Source organism: Camelus bactrianus, chromosome 5, assembly GCF_048773025.1.
Source record: "Camelus bactrianus isolate YW-2024 breed Bactrian camel chromosome 5, ASM4877302v1, whole genome shotgun sequence".
In the NCBI taxonomy this organism is placed as follows: domain Eukaryota; kingdom Metazoa; phylum Chordata; class Mammalia; order Artiodactyla; family Camelidae; genus Camelus; species Camelus bactrianus.
Genome location: NC_133543.1, coordinates 25,259,745 through 25,277,744, shown reverse-complemented (window position 1 = coordinate 25,277,744; position 18,000 = coordinate 25,259,745). Strand labels below are relative to the sequence as shown.

Here is an 18,000-nt window from a genome sequence, read left to right as displayed (position 1 = left end):
GTTGGTATTAGAATATGCAAATATGAAAGACAAGCTTAAAATAGTGTCTTGTTCACCATTATCAATTTTGGGGGGAAGAGGGTAAATAGGAATAAAATAGGAATCGTTTTGAAAAATATGAGCTGATGACTACCTAAAATCAACATTTTGGCCATCACCTAGCTTTCTCCAACTCCCATATTTATCCCTACTGTTAACAAGTAACAATCAGGATATATCAGTATACTATAGAATTTCTTACATATCTTAGATCTTTATTGTGACAATCTAGTATAATAAAGCCCTTGGAGGGGCTTAAATCTGTGGTGCCTAAAGCAATGTGAAATAAAAGTGAAATAAAACCATTATTCATACAAAGCTTATGCTGCCAACCTTCCATCATTCTCTTGGGCATATTGAGTAGATTTTATGAATAATGATGGGATACTCTTCAGGGATCTCTGTAACAAGTACCATATATTTTTTAGATGAAAGGCCATTAGAAAGCCCTCCCCTCCCCACCACACACACACATGGCCTTCTACTGCATGTGAAATGTTCTTTTTAATATTTAGGAAACTTAATCTACAGTTAAAATTTAGTGTGATGACTGCTGTTTATCTTGTCAAGCTTTTGAGTATTTAGCATTTTTATATTTATGGGATGCACCCCAGTAAAGGTTCAGTACAGGTGTAGCTTCCTTATTTCATGCACAGCGGCAGTAACAGATTTATGTAATATAACGGTAGCAGCAGTAATAGTTAACTGTTACTCACACTAAGTATGGAGCTACAGAGTGCTGTACTTCTGTTTGTTTTTTTTTTTCTTAATATTCATAGTAGCACTATGAGGTATAGATACTCTTTGGCTTTTTTTTTTTTTTCCTTGTCTATTCTTAGTTTTACAGATTCGGACATTAATAGTTGAAATAGTATGTCATCCTGCCTCTCTGAGATTGTGTAAAGATATTAGTTCAAAGCCCTCCACAGTTTATGTAGCTCACTTAGAATATAACCGTAATGTCACTGAACTATGTTGGTGACTGGGAAAGGGAAGCCCCCATTGCTTTCTCCCCTTAGAAGTGCCTTTTTTAGAGTGCGCAGTTTATTCTGGTGCATATCCTCAAGGAGTAGGTAGCTATTTTGTTGATTGAGGGTGCTAATAACTTTTAGATACTGTTCCCAAGTTAGTGAGAACCAAAACTGGTGAAAAATAATAATTTTGGTTTTAAAAAGTATAACTGATTTTAAAGTAATAAAGATTTTTACAGTGAGTTATAAGTTGATGCTAAAAACAGTTCCAAAGTAGGAATTAAAATTTTTTCTATCAGTAATACTAATGAATTTGTCTCTTCTAGTATAAAGTGGTAGTTGCCTTCCTAAGGAATTATCCCACTGTTAGAAAGCACATAATGAAAGGAGGGAGGGTATAGCTCAAGTGGTAGAGCACATGCTCAGCATGCACAAGGTCCTGGGTTCAATCCCCAGTACCTCCTCCAAATATAAATAAATAAATAAGTAAATAAATAAATAAATAAACAAACCTAATTACCTCCCCCTCATTAAAAAAAAAGCATGTGATAAAAATAGTAGGGGGAAGGGGGGAAGTTTGTTAGAAACTAAAGAATTTCATGGTTGCAAAGACAGTTATTTTTCTTGAATAATTTCAGTATAAAAATATTTTATAGCTATAATCATAAACATGAAGCCTAAAACTCACCAGCAAATTTACATTCACTTTTGCTTATAGTCTTTTGCTTTTTATCTTATCATCATCAGCACTGCCACAGAGTGCATTGCACACATTATTATCACTCTGATTGTAGGAAGTAAAACACAAAGTCACTCAACAAAGCAGCTGTGTGGTGTATGCAGCTGATGTGGAAGATAGGACTGCAGACTCAAAATTTAAAATAAGAACTTACCCTTTACCAAGATTCTGGATTCAGGAAGGAAATGAAAGAGTTTGGCTGGATAACTGATGCTGTTCCTTAACATATTAGGCTCTTTGTTATATACTTGTACAAACTAAAATTCTCTCCTAGAATTGCTTGCTGTCAACAAGGGAGGAGATCTTGGACATTTGGGTAGGAGTGTCCTTTTGGGTTAACTTTTTGTAGAGTGGTGCTAATATTCAGTCAGTTCTGTTGTAATAGATGCATCCCTAAAAATCACTGTGCTATGCAAAATTATGTAATAAAAACCTCAAGGTTTATGGAGAAAATAGGTAAATGACACAGCAGTCAAAAACTTCACCAGTAACAGAGTTTTATAAAAAGAACCTAATTTTAAAAAATATATAGAATAGTTTTATACATATTAAATAGTTGAGAAATACATAAATATAATAAATATCACACATTATCTTTAAAAAGACACTCTGTTTTCCTTGTGAAAATGGGGGAGAATTTAAGCTTGTAAATAATTATGAAGTAGTGAAAGGAAGGCTGTCTGAAATTGGAAGAGAAGTTTGACCACCAGATGTGGATGGCTTATAACACAGGTAGATGTTTGAGGTGTGTGTATTCCTACATGGCTAAGTTCACCTGAGTACAGTTGTCTGCACTGACCTATTGTTTCTAACTGATGAAATCTGGCATAGGGAAACACAAAATTCTCATTATGCTCAGATTGATACCTAATATATCAATTGTGTTGGAATTAATTCAGCTTTTCAAAACAAATGTTATAGTAAAACTAACTATATTCTTAAAAAAGATAATAATGTTTGTGCAGTGAGTAGGTCAAAATGTAAGACTTACCTGTTTGCTAACTTCTTGGAAAATAAAGAAGTGGAAAATGACTTCATGGTCTCTAGTTTGAGAAACTATGTGGAAAGGACACCATCAATCTGGAGTAAATTCCAGGATGGGCTGGGACTAAACACAGCTCACTCTCTGGAGCTAGGATGGGCTTATGGTCCCATAGACCACTTGGCCATATAAGGATACTGAACAAGGGTGTGGCTCTGTTACCAATGAAGAAAGGGAAGAGGGGTTGTATATGCAGTTTGTATAGACAGTATCTCCTAATCTTGCTTACTATGTTGAGTAAATTGGAGAGAAGTCTAGCCTTTTGGGTTCACAAAAAGCCTAAAGATTGAAATGGGTTGTTTTATTGAAATCATTATATTTTTCTGGTTCATAGGATTCTGCTCTTCCCATCCAAGGCAGAGCATCCATCATCCTCTCATTCTAAATGTTTTCAAGCGACTACATGAAACATGTTGGCTTTAACATTCCTTACTTTTCCTCCACTGCCTTCAGTGTTAATTCATTTTAACAACACACTCCTGTGGTCACAGCTTGGATTTTGCCCCTTAGAATTTCATTTTAAACTCCAGTGGCCATTCTCTCTAACCATAATGTCCACCTTTCTACCTCTCTAATGCCTCTTAATCTTCTCTGGACCTCATCAGGACTTACAGTTTTTGTTTTGTTTTGTTTTTTTATATCAATCTCCCCATTTTCTCCTAGTTTTTTCTGTCCCCTTTTGACCTCACGCAACCCCAGTTCCATTCCTAGAACTACTCTCACTGAACCCATATCGACTGTTCCCCATCTCTGTCTTTTCCCTTCAGATGCCCTGCTAACTCCCGGTCCCATAGACTCAGCATCCCATTGTCTAATACCAGGTTAAACAGTATATTGTGTATTTGTAGCAACTATTGATTTTTACTCCTCAGCTGGGTCCAGTAGAATATATTCTACTTTATAATGAATAAACAGAGGTTTATAAGCCACCTCTGTTTTCATTGTGTTGTTGAACTCTTTAGGCAGTCATTCCTCTTTTCCCCTTAGCTTCTAAGTATAATTATAATTAGAAAAGGAAAATTTAGAAAATACTGTGAATTCCATTGCTTAATATATTATCAGCCTTCTGTTATTATTAAAAACAGCATATGAACAACAACATACAAATGCTAGTGGATTCTGTTACTTATTTAAATAAAGCAAAAATTCTTACTTATAGATGTTTTAAGGTTACTTTAGAAATTTGAGGATCAGTAGAGCTTGAGGTAATTCAAATGAATATTTAGTAACACATTCACTTTGGGAGGTTAGTAGCTTAGTGAGCCAGCTAACCATTTTGTTAGAATCTCTGGTTTGGAAAATAGCATAGCTAGAAATATGTCTGAGGAACAGGCCATTTTTTATCCTCATTTAATTTTCATTCTGTCTGAGATCTATTTTTATATTAAATGCTTGTAATTATCTTCAGTACTAGAGGAGTACCTAAGGACTATTTATTTAGTCTCAAGGTGTTCCCATTTTGAATAGTGCAGCCCAGAGAGACTGGACATTTAAAACATGTGAACTCCTACACAACAAAGTGGGAGAAATAATGGTATTTATATGTTAATTCCATGAGGCTCTACATTTAACTCTATTCCCTCTGGCCATATACCAGGTGGAAAAAAGCAAGTACTCCACTATTAAAAATATCAAATCAGATAGTTCCAGCTGGGGTTTCCTAATCATTTAAAAGGCAAAACATGAGGTCACTTTTAATATCTTAAGTAGGTGAGTATCTTAGCATTTACTTTAGATATTAAATCTGAGGTGCTTATCTTTGCCTTACTGACTAGATTGTATTGCTAGCAGTTTCTAGATTTTTAGTATTTTCCTTAAGAGCAACACTGAAGTTTAATCGAGGATCAGTTGTTTTTCCAGATTATCTTTCCTAGGAATATCCAATTCATCAATATACTAATCCGAAAAGTTGACGCACTAATTGGATTTAAGTGCCACAGGACTCTTCAACACATTATTTTAATCAATTTGTTGGAAGGATCAATTTTCTCATGGTTGAATGCATATAGAAATGAAACAACTAAATGAGTTACATAGGAAGGTTGGCACATCTCATTCCCTAGAGATCTTTGAGAACAGTTCTTAATTGTGTATCTGAAATGGTTTGAAGTCTTTAAATGAAATTTCTCTGCAAGCAGGAAGATGGGATACCTGTCAAGGCCAGTGTTTCTGAATCCCCATCTTACATTGCCATTAATGTTCTAATATTTAGTAGCTGGTGTTTGGGTTGAGGCAAGAAGTCATCCCTTTTCTTCTTTTTATAATTATTGTTCATTTAATGCCATTTTAAAGTAGTGAACGGAATAGGCTGTGTTAGTTATGGCTGAGTCTTGTAAAGACAAGTTTTTTTAAAGGCAGCCCTGGAGGCCTTTTTGTATGTAAATGCTGATTTTTTAAGTTTAAAAGTAAAGTTATAGTGACCACTGTAAAGGGCTACAGTTTATTTGAATAGGAAATATTAAAGTTAAAAATTATATTTTGCTATTTGTGTTTATGTAACTAACACACATATACACACACACCCCACCCCCAGGATAGAGATGTTTGGATTCTGGGAAAAAAGACTTACTCAGACAGTTATTTGTATATATAATGTATTTTATTTTCATTTTCTTCATATTAGTCATTGTGGTTAGGTGATTTATTGGCAGCTGGTGAGTCACAAGTATGTTTCTCATTCTCTAATGAGTCACCTAGCTACATACAAGTTTGTTTATTTTTTTTCTTTCTAGATCTTTCAGTTAAAAATAGCTATTTTACTTAGTTGGTAGGTTTAATTTTCAGTTTGCACATTAACTTTTAGAACTATAAATACCAAAATAGTACTCAAAAGAAGTCTCATTGATTTAGAAAACTTTTATTTAGCACCTGCTCTGGTCCAGGCACTCTGCTGGGCTTGAGTATACAATGATGTGTGTATAACATAAGGAACTTAGTAAGGGAAGAGGACAAAAATAAATAAACTGCATGCAGGATGTTATAGGTGCTGTGGTAGAAGTGCATGTATATATCATCTACAGTTGAGGCCCAGAGGGAGGTGGGTAGATGGGTACCCCTTGAGCATCATGTGGGTAAGTTGGTGAACATAGAGTAGGTCATTATACTGTTGTGGATTGCAACTCTTTGAAGAGCTGTACCTATATGGTTTATACCTCTTTGTGGTAATAAGTTACTTATCTGTTGGAACAGAAACAGAACCTCTACATTTGACCCTGTCCAGTTCAACATTTGTATTAAAAACTTTGATAAAGATGTGCTTTAAAAGGAGGTCTAAAATCTCATGTCAAAAATTCCCAGCTTATGGGATTAATTTTTCTAGGTTAATATAACTTTAATAACTTCATATTGTTTTACACAAAGATTCTGATGAATTTCTGTTGAGGCTGGCAACAACAGCAGGACATCCAGATGTATCTGCATTTGCTGGAGAAGCAGCATGATTCTTTGGCATTTTGAAAACTATTCGTGAAGGGCCTATTATTTCCAGTTTCTTTCACATAAACTATAAAGGAATCTGGCCGTTCATGAGCTTGTAAGAATGAGAATGCATTATTTCAGAGTGAGCTGATAATGCATTCTGGAGTATTTAAAATTAGGTGCTAATTTGTGAGTCTAACAGAACTATCTAGCGTAGTGATCAGTACATGATTTTATTACCTGTGTGATTTTAGGCTGATTACTTGACTTTCCAGAGTCTCAGTTTTTTGAACTCTAGAATGGTGGTAATACCTGCCTTGTAGGCCTGTGTGAGGTTTAAGTGAGATGATACATGTGTAAAGCACTTCACAAAGGAATTGGAACATAAAAGGAAATTGCTGAAGTGACATGGGAATGATACTTTAGGTATATATATACTAAGATCAACTTCATTTGAGCTGTAAAAATAAAACTGCTTCTTCAACCTTAAAAAAATAGAAAATGAACAAAACTACTGTATGAATGACATAAATTTATGACACATCCATATTTTTTACAAATGAGAAAAATGTGGAGGAGTATAGTAAACAGTGATTATAGGAAGAGGGGGTTGAGTATATGATGGGGAACTTAAATTTTTAAATTTACGTGTTACTTAACGTTGAAATTCTTAACAATAAGTATAATCTTTTATAATAAAATAAATTGTTAAAACAATGTTTTAAAAACAACTTCAAAATGTAAGAGCAAACCCTGCCATTTCCCATCTCTCACTGGTGAGGAACAGTATGAGTTGGGGGTGATTCTTCTTTGTGCTCCAAGAGGACTTGCCAGAGTCAGCACCTCACTCTGGGACCCAGCAACAAGAGACAGACGAAGTATTTCTTTCCCAGATCTGTTTCTCCACCATTGATATGCAAGGTGGTGGTCTCTTTGACTAGAGTCATATGCTGTTAAATATTTTTCACCTATAAATCACCTGCTCCAGCAGCCTTTTCTCAGTCGTTATGATTCTTGTGCTCTATCCCAGTGGTATCCAGAGTAATTTGCTCAAGATTACCCACTAAGGGAAAGAAAATAATTCACTTCTATTTCTTTCCCTTCCTTCCTTCCTTCTCCCTCCAAAGTGTAAGAAAGAATTTGAAAAAAAGTTTTTCTAATAGTTAATTTATACATAAACACTGGCCTGTCACTTGGATTGCATCTCAGAAGGTCACATTTGCCTGTGGCATGTGAAGGAAAACTGCAGGGTTCCTACAGTAACACGGAGAGCTAACACTGGTCCCCTAACTCTTGGGTTTACTTTCATTGTATTATACCCAGTTGCAGTTTACTGTTTCTGGTTAACTGGTTTGGGGGGATTTTATTTATTTATATATATTAAAATAATCAACTGACCCTCAAAATGGACAGATGGCTTAAAAGAATTTCTACCAAGAGACTATACATTGAAGATACAACATACACACAAACTAGAAAATGGTGACGCTAACACTTCTACTTACCGTGTGAGATCTTTGTATCAGCCACATTATGAAGCTTTGGCTTGTTTTGTTTTTTTAATGATAATCTGATCAGATCTGACAGGATTTCAGTACTCTCCTAATTAGAAATTTATCAGGAAAACTATGTGAAGTATGGATTTGCTGTTGCTAATTATGGATCACAAATGCTAATTATGAATCTCACCCCAAGTTTATATTTGTCTAAAAGTAATACTGAACATTTAGTATTACATGTATGTAATTTTAAAATAAATAAAATACACATGTTGGGGTACACACTCTCCAGTTTTTTACTGGTAGAATAAATCAAATTGTCAAAAATGTTTGGAGACAGCTTCTCAACCCTATAGTTGATAACATTAACTATCTATAGCTATCTATATTAATCCTATAGTTGATAGATTAAATACTCTCCTTTTTGAAACATGTTACTTCCTTGTACCTCTAATGCTATTCTCTTTTAATTTTTTGTCTCTTCTTCTCCCCCACCCAGAGTTCTATCATAGTCTTCACCATTTCTGAAGGATAGAAACAATAGGTATAAGTGAGATTGGTCCCCTCCAAAACTGATTTGCATGACAAAACAAAGAAGTAATTCCAAATACATTGTTTTAATGTTGTTTTAGGCACTGCTGATTTTGAAATACATTTATAACCCCTACCTCCTTTCCCTAAGCAGTCACTTTGAGGACAGTATTCACTTGAATGGATAAATTCTGCTGTATTTGATAAGAAATCAACCCTATGTTTCACAGTTAAATTTTGTATATCTATTTTAAAAAAATCTCTTTACAATGCATAATACAAACTAAGTTTGCAGTGTGTATATGATGAAGTACAAATAAGCTTTTGTTTATTTCAGAGTCCTTTATTATAATCAAATGATAGCTTTGAACTCAATGATTTTTTTCTAATTTCATAACTTTCTTAAGCTTAAGATTGTATTAGTCAGCTGTTGCAAAAACAAAACAAAACAAAACAAAACAAAACACTACTGCATAACAAACCACCTCAAAACTCAGTAGCATGACAGTACTATCCAAAGTGATCTACAGATTCAGTGCAGTCCCTGTTTTGAGATACTGGCCAATAATTCAGTGAACCACAGAGGTATGCTGAGAACTTTTTAAAAGTTTCAGGAACATTGAAGAGTAAGGCATTACTCATTAGTGCATTATTTTAGATTATAAAGCTTCCTTCCTTCAATACTGAAACTGTTTTGACAACTTAAAAAGAATCTTTGAAGTCTATGTTACACATTCTTCCTTTTTAACATTTTAATAACACAGGGCTGTTGTTGTGAATATCTGTTACTATGCTTGGTTATAATGTGTTGTTTGCCACTTTCCCATTTTTGTTTTACCTTGTTTTTTAATATATATTCTTCAGTAGTCAGCTGTTACTTAATACAGCATTTGTGTCTGCTTCTAATAGTTCCAACAGAATTTTTTTTTTTTTTTTTAGTTTGTTGCTTCTTAAGTAATATAGACATGAAAACTTATAATCAAGATTGAAAGAACTACAGATAATGAAAGTGTCCCTGTGGTTGTTAGGGATGCCCTAAAGAGTAAACTGTTTGGCATTCATGCTGGAAAGATGGGATTTTCTTCCTTCACGTAACTGAGTACTATTTGTTGCATGTTTTATAATTGTTTGAGTTATTCATGCATTGTATCATTTGTTCAAAAAAAACTTGATAGCCAACTCAAAATATAATATACTTTATATGAAGAATGGTGCTTTTTACAGTTTTTTTTTCCCTAAAGACAATTTAGGGTAGAAGTAAACTATTAAATTGATGGTTGACAGTTCCTAATGGATGACATGAAGTCTACTGTGCCTGTTAAGGTATTTTTAATAACAAGCCTCTACTAACTCATTTTATTTGTAGAGTGATTACTTACATGTATGGGCAAAAGGATGGTTGGAAAATGAAAGAGGTATAAAATAGTGTAGTGATAGTGTGTTTGGGAGGTGGTGGTAATAATAAAAATAGGTGACTTAGCTCTTGAAAAAGATACATTTAATTTACTTCACCCATTCTTCCTACAGTAAAATGGTTCCCAAGAGTTCCTCTGCTTTACACCATGGATTTTTTTTCCTCCTGCCATATCCTCTGTAAAAACTGAAGGCTTTTATAGTTGCCTGTTAGACATAACCCTCTTTGAGAATACAGACATGCTGGCATATTAGTTTCAAAATGTAAAACAAACTTTAATAGGGTTTCTTTATGTCAGCGGTCAGGCTGCGGTATATACACTGTAAAATACTATGCCACCTTAACGTACGGTGCCAATTAAAATTGTGTTAGACTTTTTCTGCGGAGTGGAATTTTGTCCTTCTACTGGCAGTTAGTTCATTCAAGTGTTGACTCTAATTATACACATACACATTAAACCCTCAAATAACCTTCTACTAGTTTTAACTAGCAAGTTCTAGTCTGACCCTTTTTGACAAATTTGACTTTTAAATTTTGTATTTATGTTTTTTCTTAATCCATTCATGTCTACAAATAATTACAGATAGGTATACAGATATGGATATAGATACTGAGATATTAGAGTTATTCTATTAATAGCATATAGCTGCTAGATATATTAAGGGGAAATACTGAGACTACAAAGTCAAAAAAATTAATTTTAAGAATCTTCTCCATCTAGTTAATCCTGTCTTCCTTCTGATTGATTCAATAGACCAGTTTGTGATAGCAAAAGTTCAGCTTTGGCCCAAGCTCAAGAAATAGGTCAGGTTTTCAGAAGTTGTTTTGTGAATTGTTTAGTACTGGAAACAGTGTTTTAAATGGTGGTTGTCTTCTAGTCTAGCTGATCAAGTATTTTAACACATAATACTACTGAATTAAAGTACTAGACTTAGTTCCAGGTTTTAGGTCCTGAATAAAAAGACTCATCTGGTTACTTTAAGAGTGAGAAAGAAGAAAAAATTTTGTTTTCTTGGATTGAGCCTTTAACTAGCCTTGGACAGAGTATATTTGACCACATTCCAGCTTCCTTCTGGAGGGACACTAGTTTAGTGCTCAGTCCTTGAGAGTAGATGTGTTAACTGGAGTTGGCTTGGAGAAAACGTCCTGATACTGGAAAGCCGCCTACTAGCGAGGCCAAGGTGGGTGAAGTAAGAGAACCAAGCGGGCCAGGGACATAGCAGGACTGTAGCCAGGTGGAGCTCTAGTTGGGGCAGGTCAGGTTACTCCATGAAACAATATCTTGATCAGTAAAGAAGAGAAAACCTTCCTCATAGAAACGTGTGAGATAAGCAACAGAATGCTTACAAGGTCTGAATTACATAGTCAGGTATCAAGTTTGCCCATGCGAACAGATGAATCAATGGTAAATGGCAGTCACGTTCAAGAAAGATTCAGTGGCCCTAGATTGCTAGTATTAGAAAGCCCTTTTAACAATGAAATGAAGCCTCTTGATCGCTTCAGGTCTCAGAGGAGCCCTATCTTAGTTCACCAACTATCTCTTTTACCATAATAAATTCTGAGTTTCTTCAGTACACAAGATTTTTAGCTAGATATTAGGCGATAGGTCTAGTGCAGGAGATTTATGATAGTGGAAGATACACGTGTACTGTTGAGGTTTGTTTTTTTTTAAGTAGTTGGTAACAGACATTTTAGAATTCTAGACTGTAGCAAACTGAAGTGAAAATTTTTCTTTCTTACCTCACCACTTTTTACCTATTATCATCATTTTGATTCTTTTTCAACCCAGATGTTCATTGAAATGGATTGTTTTCCTGGGTAAAATAAGTATTATTTGATTTCTGGAATCCTGTCAGATAACACCACAACTGCTAAGGAACCAGTTCCTTATCAGAATGAACAGAATTTTTCTTAGGAAAATTACATCTTTTTGTTGTTTTGTTTTGTTTAGATTCTGGTCATTCATTCTGCAGGATTCTGGGTAGGATTTGAATCATGAGAGCTTAGTGAAAAACTAACTGGGGCTTGCAACAGCAGACGGAGAGTCCAGGACAGATTTTCCTAATACATGTTGCCCTTTCTGTTACACCAGCTGCCCCAGGAACTCCACTATCTCCTAGATGTCACTTTTGCATTTTTCTTCCTTCTCTTTTCACCTCACTTATGTAACTCCAGTTACCACCTAAGTGTTGAGCCCCCCTCATGCTGACATCACTCTCCAGGATCTGAAAGTTAAATCTTACCCTTTTCCGTAAATATACTCTGACACATTCTGTCAGCACAAGAATATACACAGAAGTAGAACTGGTACATTTTATATGGGAACCATCATTTTGGATTACATTCTTTCTCCCTTGGTTATATACTAGAGATCAAAAAATAATCAATTGGTCAGTTTAATAAGCTACTTCATAAATTTTATATTTCACAATTTGAGTGTCATGTTCAAAATTCAAGTTTGTTATAGAATTAAACTGCTGAGAAATTGCATTTATTTTACTCTTAATTTATAATAAACTTCATATAGGCATTCTTAAATGGGATTTACACAATCCAATAGGCTGTTTGTCACAAATTCAATGATAGTGTGTACTCATAAACTATAGATGATGAGGATTGAATTGCAGCGCACCTTAATGTCCTCTTATTACCTTGAAATCTTTTCAGTTCACCTTCTTCTATTATTTAATTCCACTACATACCAGTAATTGCATTTATTGAAGCCAATATTTCTCCTTATAGGAAATGCTGATCTTAGTAAATCTCAACTGTGGAAGGGGAAATGTTCTTTAATAAATAATTGAAAAACTTTTTCACAATTCAGTGCTGGTCCTGTTGCCTCTTATGTCTAAAGTAATGGTAACTAAATTATGAGATCTAGAAAATCATCTGTCTCTCCAAGAAATCTCACAAGGTGTGCTACAGAGTAGCTTATTGTAAGTAGATTAAACAGACTGGCTTTATCTCAAGTGGCTTACTTCATTAAAGAAGAGTTTAATATATTCAGTTTTACTGTTGAAACAGCAAATGAGTTCTGACACCTCTAATGAGATGAATAAAATTGGGAATTTTTTCCTTTGACAGCATCAACAAAGAGAGCATCGTAGATGTGGAAGGTGTTGTGAGAAAAGTGAATCAGAAAATTGGAAGCTGTACGCAGCAAGACGTAGAGTTACATGTTCAAAAGGTAATTTTTTTCAAAATACAAAATTGTGTACAGAAATAGATTTGAGTAGTTCTTATAACTATTCATGTCAAGTCTATATGGTCTTAATAATTAGAGTTAATATAAAATATTGAGATTTGTAAATTGGTTACTGAATAAATTAGCTTTTGTTGTATAACAAACCACCTCAATACTTAGCTACTTAAAACAACAAACATTTATTTGGTCACACTTCTGTGCAAGTAAGGAATTAGGGCCAGCCCATCTGGGATGGCCTGTCTGCTCCACATTTCATTAGCTGGTCTCACTGATACTTCTGGGACATATCTCCCCTTGGCTTCTTCTCATCCAGCTGGCTAGCCCAGGCTTGTTGATATACGGAAAAATACAGAACACATCTAAAAAGCTTTATTCACTATTAGGAACCTATTTTGCTGTGAACTTTCCTCTGATAATGTACTTCTGAAGGCTGACTAGTTATACTAATTCTTAATCATTATATTTCCTTGTAATCATTATATTTCTGATATTTTACAGTATCAAGAAGTCAAAAGAGACAATACTGTATTGGGCTTATATTCCAGCAATAACTTCTTTTCATATAAGATTTATTCCACATGTATTTTCTTATACATAAAAACTAGAAATGCTCATTATCATTGACTTTTAAATTGTTGTAAGTGAATGCACATATATTTAGTACTGTTGAAATAACTGCAGTTCTGCAATTTTGAATCTGCAGTCTCAGACCCAGGCCTCATTTGTATCTACAGTATTCATTATTGAATTTCTCTTAAGGAGTAGTCTTTTCCCACCCTCACCTCTGGGGTGTGTGTGTGTGTGTGTGTGTTACATGAGTATATGTAAGATAGAATAGTCAGGCAGATGGACAGATGGACAGACACAGAAAGAAAAGACTCATCTGTATATACTAATTTGAGAGTAATGTATTTAACTGAAATGGATTGTCATGGAACTTTTTTTTTTGAGTACAGTTGATTTACAGTGTGTTAGTTTCAGATGTATAGCAGAGTGATTCAGTTACATATGTATAAAAATATATTCATTTCAGATTCTTTTTCAATATAGGTTATTACAATATATTGAATATAGTTTCCTATGCCAGACAGTAGGCCCTTGTTGGTTATCTTTTTTATGTATGTTAATCCCAAACTCCTAATTTATCCCTCCCTCTCTTTCTCCTTTGGTAACCCTAAGTTTGTTTTGTTTCTGAGTCTATTTCTGTTTTGTAAATAAATTCATTTGTATCATTTGATTTTTTTAGATTCCACATATAAGTGATATGTATCATATGATATTTGTCTTTCTCTATCTGACTTACTTCATTTAGTATGATAACCTCTAGGTCTATCCATGTTACTGCAGATGGTATTATTTCAGTCCTTTTTATGGCTGAGTAGTATTCCATTGTGTGAAATATATATACACACGTATACATACTACATCTTCTTTATCCATTCATTTGTCACTGGGCATTTAGGTTGCTTCCATGTCTTGGCTATTGTAAATAATGCTGCTGTGAACATTGCGTTGCATGTATCTTTTCAAACTAGAGTTTTCTCCAGATATATGCCCAGGGCTGGGATTGCTGGATCATAGGGTTACTCTATTTTTAGTTTTTTAAGGAATCTCCATACTGTTTTCCATAGTGGCTACACCAAATTACATTCCCACCAACAGTGTAGGGAGGGTTCCCTTTTATCCTCACCCTCTCCAGCATATATCATTTGTGGACTCTAGTGATGGCCATTCTGACTAGTATAAGTTGATACCTCATTGTAGTTTGTTTTTGTTTTTTTTTTAATTGAGTTATGGTCAGTTTTAATTGAAGTATGGTCAGTCACAACATTATATGATGTTGTGTTAGTTTCTGGTGTACAGCATAATAGTTTAGTCCTACATATACATACATATATTCATTTTTATATTCTTTGATTCGCATATCTCTGATGATTAGCAATTCTGAGTATCTTTTCATGTACCTATTGGCCTCTATATGTCTTCATTGGAGAAATGTCTGTTTGGGTCTTCTGCCCATTTTCTGATTGGGCTGTCTGGGGGTTTTTTGATATTGAGTTGTCTAAGCTGTTTGTATATTCTGGAAATTAAGCCCTTGTCAGTCACATTGTTTGCAAGTATTTTCTCACGGTCCATAGGTTGTCTTTTCATTTCATTTATGGTTTCCTATGCTGTACAAAAGCTTATGTGTTTAGTTGGGTCCCTTTTGTTTATTTTTGCTTTTATTTCTGTTGTCTTGGGAGACTGACCTAGGAAGTCATGGCTGTGATTTATGGCAGAGAATGTTTTGCCTATGTTCTCTTCTAGGAGGTTTATAGGGTCATGTATTGTGTTTAAGTCTTTAAGCCATTTTGAGTGTATTTTTGTGTATGATGTGAGGGAATGTTCTAACTTTATTGATTTATATGCAGCTGTCCAGCTTTCCCAACTCCACTTGCTAAAGAGATTGTCTTTTCTCCATTGTATATTCTTTCCTCCTTTGTCAAAGATTAATTGACCATAAGTGTGTGGGTTTATTTCTGGGTTGTCTATTCTGTTCTATTGATCCATATGTCTGTTTTTGTGCCAGTACCACACTGTTTTGATTACTGTAGCTTTGTAGTATTGTCTGAAGCCTGGCAGGGTTATGCCTCCAGCTTTGTTCTTTTTTCTCAGTCTTGCTTTTGTAATTCTGGGTCTTTTATGATTCCATATAAATTTTAAGATAATCTGTTCTAGTTCTGTGAAAAATGTCCTGAGTGATTTGATAGGATCGCATTAAGTCTGTAGATTGCTTTGGATAGTATGACCATTTTAACAACATTAATTCTTCCATTCCAGGAGCATGGGCTATCTTTCCATTTCTTTAAGTTATCTTTAATTTCCTTTACCAGTGTTTTATAGTTCTCAGTGTATAAGTCTGTCACCTCCTTGATCAGGTTTATTCCTAAGTATTTTATTTTTTTGGACGTGATTTTAAAAGGGATTTTTTTTAACTTTCCTTTTCTGATATTTCATTGTTAGTGCAAAGAAATACAATGATTTCTGTATGTTAATCTTGCATCCTCATACCCTTCTGAAATTGTTTATGAGCTCTAGTAGTAGTTTTTTGTGTGGAGTCTTTAGGGTTTTCTATATATAGTATCATGTCATCTTCATAAAGTGACAGTTTTACCTCTTCTCTTTCTATTTGGATCCCTTTTATTTCTTTTTCTTGTATAATTGCTAGGACTAGGACTTCCAGTACTATGTTGAATAGAAGTGGTGAGAGTGGGCATCCGTGTCTAGTTCCAGATTTTAGCAGGAAGGCTTTCAACTTTTCACAATTGAGTTATATTATGTTGGCTGTAGGTTTGTCATAAACAGCTTTTATTATGTTCAGATATGTTCCCTCTATACCCACTTTGGGTATCATGGATGAATGTTGAATTTTATCGAAGGCTTTTTCTGCATCTATTGGGATGATCACGTGGTTTTTGTTCTCTGTCTAAGTCCTATTTCAAACCAACCCCACAGGAAGTCTGCAACCTAGTAAAGGTAAACTAACCTAAGGGCATGCTGACCAAGAGAAACAACCCCCATATTCCAAGTTACTTATCTTTTTCAATAATTTAATAAATAAGATTTTAGTGAATAAAGCAAGTAAATGTATTTCTAAAATATTCTAATTATCTAGTATTTAGTATAACCTTAATAAATGTTAAAGTCTAAAGAGCTTACAAATTTTGCCCTAATAAAAATAATTATAAAGTATCTCACAAAGCATAAAGTATTGTATACTAAGTAGATTATTATTATAAACAGTGACTCTCTTATCATTTATTTATTCATCCAGCAGCTACTGAGTATATACTTTGTGCCAAGCAGTATGTGAAGTTCTGGGGATGAAAGCACTCAGCCTAATGAAGGAGATGATGAGTTTCTACTAGTTATAAAAATGAAAGAGGTAGCTGTCCAGTTCTCCAACTTTGTGTTGGAGATCAGGTTTCTGTTAATTGATTAAAGGGAAGCACTACAACTTAGATATAGGGGGGTTGTGACAAATAATTCTATTTTACTATGAAGTGGAATGGAGTATCATTCTGATACTTTTTTTGGAAATGTCTGAGCTAAATGCTAAATGTGACTTATCAACTGGAAGAATAAAATTTTTTTTCCTGAATTAACTAAATAAGGTCTATTTCTTTCTTGTGCTTTCACAGGTTTTCCAGGCATAGTTGGAAATACTTCATAGGGTCACATTTTTTTAAGGATAGCTAAAAACCACTAGCTCATTCTTTGTGACCTAACTGCTTTTTAGCATGAAGTGTGTGCAATTAGTGTGAAAGAATATTGAGGAATTTTAACACCATAAAGGAACACCTTCTATAGCAGTTCCCAGCCAGGAGAGCAGCAAGAAATGAGATATGGCATGCTTGATGAAAAAAGGCAATGAAGGGACATTTGGAAAAAGAATGAGGAAAAGAAAGAGAGGTACAGTAGATTTGGACTGACTTTGGTCCTAGTGAGAGAAGTGGCCAAATTCTGTTAACAATTAGAATAACTCATTTCTTAATGTCCCCTTCTAATGAGTAAAGTGTTTAATGTTCATTACTGCATTTGATTCTTACTGCAGACCTCATTTTACAGAATATTGAAGTTTCTAGGTAAAGTGATTTGCCTAACAATAGCTTTCACGTGACAAAGAGAAGCCTTAAGCCAGATCCCAACAACCTAGAGATGTATGCAGGAAATACTGTTATCCTCATTTTTTTAGGTGAAAAAACATACTATCTTGTTTGATTTTTAGCAAGTAGTTTCAGTTAAAGATGTATGCAAACACTGTTTCATGTTTAAGTCAACTGTAGATTGTTTTGCTTTCTTTTGAAGCGAAAGATAACAGGTTTTGTGTGCTTCTTGATATTTTTGGTAATCTCTCACTTTCAGATTTATGTGATCAGTTTGGCTGAACCCCGCCTGCCCTTGCAGCTGGACGATGCTGTTCGGCCTGAGGTGGAAGGAGAAGAGGTAAAAATTATATTTTGGAAATAGTGTGCTTCCTGTATATGTTTAGTTTGCAGAACATTGAAAACTTGATGTCCTACTTTTATATGAAGGGTACCTATGAATTGATTTGAGCTTCATTTTTATTTGAACATACTCTTACATTAATAGTTCTTAAACT

General features: G+C 34.4%; 1 protein-coding gene across 1 annotated transcript in view; it reads left to right on the top strand.

Annotated features, from left to right (window-relative positions):
* Positions 1-18,000, top strand: part of DARS1 (aspartyl-tRNA synthetase 1) — a 55,032-nt gene that overhangs the window by 19,398 nt on the left and 17,634 nt on the right. Inside the window, exons 5-6 of the mRNA XM_010973211.3 lie at positions 12,737-12,839; positions 17,763-17,843. Coding sequence (XP_010971513.1) covers positions 12,737-12,839; positions 17,763-17,843 — 184 coding nt within the window. The remainder of the gene's footprint in view (positions 1-12,736; positions 12,840-17,762; positions 17,844-18,000) is intronic.